At 42.5% G+C, this 8235-nt stretch overlaps 1 protein-coding gene across 1 annotated transcript in view; it reads right to left on the bottom strand.

The window, feature by feature from the left end:
- The window catches only part of Ubxn4 (UBX domain protein 4), a 41555-nt gene extending 34641 nt beyond the window's left edge, over positions 1–6914 (bottom strand). Inside the window, exon 1 of the mRNA XM_005348228.3 lies at positions 6593–6914. Within this exon, the coding sequence (XP_005348285.1) occupies positions 6593–6674 (82 nt within the window). The 5' untranslated portion in view covers positions 6675–6914. The remainder of the gene's footprint in view (positions 1–6592) is intronic.
- Between the last annotated feature and the right edge of the window lie 1321 nt (positions 6915–8235).

The raw sequence follows: 8235 nt of genomic DNA, 5'->3' as shown, positions 1-8235 counted from the left end.
GGTTTTTCGAGACAGGGTTTCTCTGTGGTTTTGGAGCCTGTTCTGGAACTAGCTCTTGTAGACCAGGCTGGTCTCGAACTCACAAAGATCCGCCTGCCTCTGCCTCCCAAATGCTGGGATTAAAGGCGTGCGCCACCACCGCCCGGCAGAAATAATAAATTCTTAAGAAAATGACTCAACCAGCAACCTAGAAAATAGCTACTTAAAACATTCTTTCTGTAAGCATTTCAAGGAGACAGTAAAGAGTGAGAAATCTTATGTAATCATTCTTTTATTTACTATTTTATTTTATTTTCAGTTCTTCTATTCTGGCATTTGGCTTATGTACTAGATATAAAACACTGTTCTCAACACAGCTTAAAACCTAGTGATATGGCTGGGGAGATGGCTTAGAGGTTAAGAGCACTGGCTACTCTTCCAGAGGACCTGGGTTCAATTCCCAGCACCCATATGCCAGGTGCACAACTGTCTGCATCTCTGGTTCCTGATGTGGGATGTCCTTCTGTGTATGTGCTGCTTTTATTGGTTGATGAATAAAGCTATTTGAGCCAATGGCTTAGCAGAGTAAAGCCAGGTGGGAAATCAGAAGAGATAGAAGAGTAGGCAGAGTCAGGGAGATGCCATGTAGCTGCCTAAGGAAGACTCTGGAGTCTTACTGGTAGGTCATAGCCTCATGGTGATACATAGATTAACAGGAATGGGTTAATTTAAGATGTATGAGTTTAGGAATATGCCTAAGCTATTGGTCTAGCAGTGTTGTAATTAATATAGTTTCTGTGTGATTATTGGGGTCTGGGCGGCTGGGAAACAAATGTGCAGTCTCCATTTACAGGTTACAGGGGATCTGACACTCTCTCACAGACACACATGCAGGCAAAACACCAATGCACATAAAATAAAAATGAATAAATTAAAAGTGTGTGTGTGTGTGTGTGTGTGTGTCTCCAAACAAGTAGACAACTACCAACTCATAAAGCAGGAACTGCTATGAATGAGAGTGTTTAGGTTTGGGAAGACAGTTCTGTTAGTAACAACAAGATCTGAGTTTGATTCCCAGGATGTGAGCACACGTACAAATAAATAAAATCTATCATGGACAGAGAAGACTTTTCTGAGATGACTTCTCTTTCTCTCTCTTTTTATTTCCTTTTTCTGAGACAGGGTTTCTCTACATAGCCCAGGATGTACTGGAACTCACTATGTAGAACAGGCTAGCCTTGAATTCCCAAGTGTTGGGATTAAAGACATGCCCCACCATATCCATCTCTAAGGTGACATTTAAGATAGGACCAAAGAATTGAGCCATACCAAATACAGAAAAGTTCAGCATGCAGAAAGAATACATGTACAGAGAAAGATCTGTGTGGCTGGGAAAATAATAAACAATGGAAAACAGGAGAGAAATGAAACTGAAAAGCTAATGAGGGCTACCCACATCATGGATTATCTAACAGAATGTACAATGGTGACATTTAGCTAGAAACCCTGAGGGAGAATAACAAATGAAGGCAATAAACATATTTAAGCTTGAGTCAATCCTAAATAGACTAGTTTTCGTTTTGCTATTTTGTAAAGCATAGTACCTTACACTGGTTAGGTTAGGGTCCCAGAGTCACAGTCCCACTGGCACTATCTGTTCTTGACTCAGCCTTGTGATGGCGGCAGCAGAAGCTAATTTTCTACTAATTATTTATTTATTTATTTATTTTGGTTTTTCAAGACAGGGTTTCTCTCTATAACACTCCTGCCTGTCCTGGGACTTGCTTTGTAGGCCAGGCTGGTGTCATACTCACAGAGATCTGCCTGTCTCTGCCTCTCGAGTGCTGGGATTAAAAGCATGCGCCACCACCACCTGGTTGAGAAGCTTCTTAACACTAAGTTCCACTAGAATTACCAGTTGCCATTGTCAGTATCTTTTGTGTCTTAATTTTAATCAAATTATCACCCACATTTTAAGATCAGGTGACCCTAAGATTTTAGGAGAACACATGCTATACATGGTAGCAGCAACATCCAAAGAGAAGACACTTAAAGTGTGCCAACAAACTCTGAAGCACAGACAGCTGCAGTCTTTCACCACCCAATCTAAGAAAGAAATCTCAAATGCTCAAACCTTATAGGCTTTGTGATCTATGCTAACCAAAGAGGGCGGCCAACAGTATCAGACATGAACAATTTTCAGACTAGACAGACAGCTTTGCTACAAAGTCTCCTCAACAGATTTTTGTACTATGGTACAACTGTCTTTACATCTTTCAGTTTAAACAGCTAAAACTAGAAATTCTTTTTTCTTTAAATATTTTTAACTCTTTTTAAAAATATTTATTTATTTATTATGTATACAAGATTCTGTCTGTGTGTGTATGCCTGAAGGCCAGAAGAGGGCACCAGATCTCATTACAGATGGTTGTGAGCCACCATGTGGTTGCTGGGAATTGAACTCAGGACCTTTGGAAGAGCAGGCAATGCTCTTAACCGCTGAGCCATCTCTCCAGCCCCCTAAAACTAAAAATTCTTGTTAATTTAGTTGAAGTAGCTCTAGCTTCTAATACAACTCTACAATTATTTAATTTTTAATTAAATTAAATATTTAATTTTACTTCATTCATGAAAATTTTATTAATCAAAGCCAGATGCCGTAGCCCATGCTTAAAGTCCTAGATACTTGGGAGGCTGAGGCTAGGATGATTACTAAGTCCAGGAATTGGAGGGCAGCCTGGGCAATAGCAAGACTTAGCCTCTAAAAAAGTAAAAGGAAACAATTTCATAAAATAAAAACTTGCCTAAAACTTTTTCCCTAAAATAATTTGTAAAAAATATTTATGTGTGTTTATGTAGATCACATATGTACAGAAGGCTGTGGAGTTAGAAGAGGCATCAAATCCCCTAGATCTGGAGTTGTAGGTGGTTCTAAGTTGCACATGGGTGCTGAACCTAGGTCCTCTGCAGAAGCAATAAACACTCTTAACCACTGAGCCATCTCTCCAGTCCCTGTATGTAGTGTGTGTGTGTGTACCTGAAATAGTTTTTTGAACATTCTTGAAACACTTCCTCTAGCTATAGCTACCTTTTACATTTCTTAATAAGTTGAATTTGTTTGTTTCATTTTTAGAGATAGGGTTTCTCTGTGTAGTCTAGGCTGTCCTGTAACTCAACACTGTAGACCAGGCTGGCCTTGAACTCACAGAGATGCATCTGCCTCTGTCTCCCAAGTGCTAGAATTAAAGGTATGTGACCATCACCCAGCAATAAACTGAATTTTTATATATAAGTTGAATTTTTTAAAGGTTGATATATTATTAATGGGATCTCAGATCAAGAAAATCCTAAGTTCTAGACATATTCTTCAAGTTAAGAACAAAGCTCTAGGCCCAGGCATATATAACCATGCGTCAAAGCATAAGAGAATAGCTATGTCTATGGTACAATATAAAGTCCTGTGAACTTGTTTAAAATATCTTGAGGACTATTTGGCTGGGAATGGGGTGGTGATGGTGGTGTAACTTGATTCTGAGGTCCTTAGGTGTGAATTCCATAGAAAGCAGTGTCATGTCACAATGTCAAAAGATGGGGCCTACCCGTTAGGTGCTACCAGAATGTTGCTGCTTTATGATCCCAGTGTGTATACATTTTTTTATTTTTATTTATTTTATTTTAATGGTTTTTTTGAGACAGGGTTTCTCTGTAGCTTTGGAGCCTGTCCTGGAACTAGCTCTTGTAAACCAGTAGGCCTCGAACTCACAAAGATCCACCTGCCTCTGCCTCCCGAGTGCTGGGATTAAAGGCTGTGTCTATACATTCTTAGAGCAACATTTATCCTACTTTGTGTTGGGATGACCTAGCTAAAACTCTAGGTCTTGGAAGAGGTTAAGGGACAGACTCCACTGTCCATTCCTAACAGTATTTCTGCAAACATTCAATGGTTGATGATATTCTAAATATATCTAATACCAGCAAATTTCAGTAAAGTTAACTGAGGAGTGTGTATATTTTTACAGCTTTCAAATATTTATTAATCAAATCTAGCAAGTTAGACTAGGGGTCTAGTTCTTTAGTAGAACAATTACCTGGCATGAATGTAGCCCCAGGTTTGGACCCACCCATGAAGGGGAACTTTTTTCTTTCAAGTTAACTGACTGACTTAGTACTTTTTAGGAATGGTTATGTATCATCAATCGCATGTTCTGCTAAAAAAAACATGGATACTATGATTCTAAAGTTCATTTATCTACTGATTTATTTTACCATATAACCTACAATTGTTCTTTTCCTCCTTTTTTTTTTTTTTGAGACGTGTTTCTCTTTGTAAGCCTGGTTATCCAGGAACTCACGCTGTAGACAGGGCTAGCCTCAAACTCAGAGAGTTTCCTGCCTCTGCCTCCTGAGTGCTGGGAGTAAAGGCGTGTACCACCACCACACGGCTGTTTGTTTTTGTCTTTAAAAAACAAAGAAAAAAAAGCCCCCAGATATAACCTATGCACTTGGAAGGCTGAAGAAGGAAGACAATTATGACAATTATGAGTTTGGGGTCAGCCTAGACTACAAAGTAAGACCCTGTCTCAAAAACAAATGAACAAAGGCAAGATACTTTTTCTAAGTGGATAAAATATTTTACTGTTAAGCCAGGTATGGTGGTGCACACCTTTGATTCCAGTACCTGGGAGGCAAAGGCAGACAGATCTCTGAGTAGTTTAACCCTGTAAAAATAAAATTCCCCTCACTGTTAAAATGTAAGTTTTAATCTGTTGTGATTGCACAAGTCTATAATCCCAACACTTGGGAACTCAAGGCCAGCCTGTGCTATCTGTGAGATCCTGTCTCAAAGCAATAAAAACCAACCAACCAATTTTTTTGAGCCTGGTTCAAGTTACTTTACAACACTGGACCTAAGATGTTCAAGTATAGAAACAGTGAAAATAAAATACCACATACCCCCCCCAAAAAAAGCTATTGAAATTTTGTGAAGAACACAGTTTAAAATGTTATAAACTAGGGTTGTAGAGATAGTTCAGTAGTTAAAAGCACTAGCTGCTCTTTCAGAGGACCTGGGTTCAATTCCCAAACCCACGTGATAGCTTACAACCATATTAAAATCTCATAAACCTATTGACTTCATACTATAGTGTCATAGTCTTTTCATTCTTATGTGACTATTGTCCTTACTGGATTACAAGATTTATTTATTTATTTATTTATTTATTTATTTAATGCATAACACAACTTCTATAGAATCTAAATGATTTATGCTCTAACTTAACAGTATCAAGCTAAAAATTTAGTATAACAGACATTTAAATTTTAAGGCTAAATAAATTCATATTTCAGTCATTTTTCTTTACAAAAATGGACAAATTATAGAATTACTAGAGATGAGGGTCAATTATGAGTACAATGTTACTAAACACAAGTAGGTGAAGAAATATACTTCAGGGGCTGGAGAGAGAGCTCAGCAGTGAAGAGCACCAATGGCTGCTTTTCTAGAGGACCCGAGTTCAATTCCCAGCACCCACACGACAGTTCACACCTGTCTGTAACTCCAGTTCCAGGCCTTTGACACCCTCAAACAGACATACATGCAGGCAAAACACCAATGAACATAAAATAAAAAAATACACTTCAAATTAACAGTTGTCACCCAAATTGTTCCATGTAACAAGAATGTAGAAAACTACAGAAGCAGATGGTTGACTGCAAATATACAAGACTTCAGAAATAAAACAGATTATGGAACAAAATAATACAGAGAAACATAGGATAATGAGTTAGCGCATGTCTGGAAAACTAGACTTTACATTAGAAGGTAAGAATCACGACTGAGTATGTACTTTTAAAACTATGTTAAAAGAGTGTGTGTGTGTGTGTGTGTGTAGTCAACTTGTAATAAATCTAAGTTATATCTTAGATTACCCTCCTAGCGCTATCATAAAAGATTACCCCTCTACGAAGCTTATGTTTCAGGAACATTCTAAGACAGCTGCTGTGGACATCAAGTGGTTTCTTTGTGGCTTACCGATGACACAGCTTTCTTGACAGCTCACAACTAATTAGACCCAATTGTCTGCCTAGTGGCTCGTCCCACTCCCACCTGAACGTCCAGAATTAAAAGGACGTCCAAGCCCCCTTGAAAGGGGGATCCTAGAGGATCAAGGGGGAACCGGGGCGGGGGTTTATGGGGGTCTGCCGGCGACAAACCGACTGCCGGGGCCTACAGGGCGCTTCTCCTCGCAGGGTTCAGTGTTTGGGGACAGGGCCTGGAATGCGCTCCCCACACAGAAGCACAGGGGTCAGGCCGGCGTCCCAAACACAGCCAGAGCCACCGAGGAGTCCCGAGCCCGCCCGCGGTCTGAAGAAGCTTGGCGTCCCGGTCGGTCCCGCAGCCGGGACAAGCCCGGAGCCAAGCAACAGAAAACCTAACTGGCCCCGATCGGGGACGAGCGGACCCGAACAGACCCGAGCGGACTTGGCGACAGGCTTAGGCTGTGGGAGCCAAGCCGCAGCGCGGGTCCTCCCACCGGGTCCACTCGACGCTAACGAGAACCAGGAAAAACGCACTACCTCGGTTCCTTCCCTCTCAGGCCCATTCCCCAGTCACCTGCCACGAACACCACGAAGACCGCGCCGCTCCTCTTAGCCGACGCGATGGCCGCCGGAATGGCGCCCTGGAACCACAGCATCGCTCCTCTCAGGCCCAGGCGCTCGCTCGCTGTGTCGTCGCCGCGGTCCCGCAGCCGGGCCCGTCCTCCTCGTTTTTCGGCCTCGCGGCTCGGGGAACCACCGGCTGGTCGGACGCCGCGTCTGAGGATCCACCTCCTCACCGACTGGTACGCCCGACAGCCGCCCCCCTGGGGACGCGCACGGGAGCGCGCTCGGCAGAAAAAGCACTCCTCCCCCCGTGTCACGTGACAACACGCGTCGTCCGGGGGCGCGCGCTCCCGTGCCTGGTTGGCTAGGTAAATCCGCCTGCGCGCGCGCCCGCAAAGCCAGGATCCGAGTCCAGGAAGAGGAAGGATGACTAACCGCTACGGCACGTTGGCGTCGCCTGCCGTGAGGGTCCCTGGGAGTTGTAGTCTTTCGAGTCTTGTTTATTTCCATGTTGTTGAAATATAAACGACGAAAGGGGGCAGTAGTGGGCGCCACAACGCTGTAAGAATAAATGCTAGAGCCGGGCGGTGGTGGCGCACGCCTTTAATCCCAGCACTCGGGAGGCAGAGGCAGGCGGATCTCTGCGAGTTCGAGACCAGCCTGGTCTACAGAGCTAGTTCCAGGACAGGCTCCAAAACCACAGAGAAACCCTGTCTCGAAAAACCCTGTCTCGAAAAACCAAAATAAAAAAAAAAAAAGAATAAATGCTAGATAGCCAGTTGCTATCACTCTCTTACTTTGTTCCACAAAAAAATAAAAATAAGCTTTACAGGGGCTTACCGGAAGCCTTTGGTTTCTATTTAGTGTGACCTATGAAAAAGACAGAGTGGCATGGTGGTTGGATCTTTGAGAGCTGGAGGCCAGCCTGGTCTAAATGGTGAGTTCCAGGACACGAAGGATATGTAGAGAAACCCTGAATCAAAAATCAAACAAACGAAAGAAGAAAAAGACTGGATAAAGGCACAAGCGTAGTTTGTATATTACCATAAACCCCATATACAAGGGGCGGTATTGGCAGAATACTGACCTTCGAGGATATAATGAGCATTGACTAACTACAGGACATTCTAAAACCTCTAGACACTATACTATTGAGACAACTTATTTATTTTTATTCCCATGAGAACAATCTTGCTATGCAGTCCAGGCTGGCTTCAGAATGGACATCTGTTATTGAAAGATCCCAGCTTAGCTGCAGTAACGCCATTTTGCAAGGCTTTCACACAAACAACTCTAAGTTCAAGGTAAAGCCGGTACTCCTAGGCTGCCAAACAGGATATCTGTGGTCAGACATCAGGCCTAGGAGGGGAACGAAAAGTTCTGGGACAAACTACATGTGCCCTAGATAGAGCCAAGTCAGCCATTATCAGATCTTCATGTCCCCGAAGAACTAGTCCTCAAGTAAACCCATCACCTCATTCAAACTGACCAATGAAATCCCTGTAACCATGCATCTGCTTCTGTATGCCTGCTTCTGCCGTCCTTTTTTCCTATAAAAAGACCCTTACCCAGCCTGCCAGCACGCAAGTCTTCCAAATAGACTCTGACGCCGCAGGTACCTGTGCACTTCTTAATAAAAAAAAAAAAAAAAAA

This window comes from Microtus ochrogaster, chromosome 6, assembly GCF_000317375.1.
Source record: "Microtus ochrogaster isolate Prairie Vole_2 chromosome 6, MicOch1.0, whole genome shotgun sequence".
Classification (NCBI taxonomy): domain Eukaryota; kingdom Metazoa; phylum Chordata; class Mammalia; order Rodentia; family Cricetidae; genus Microtus; species Microtus ochrogaster.
The sequence above is the reverse complement of the archived record's forward strand: the minus strand, read 5'-3'. Positions and strand labels throughout refer to the sequence as shown.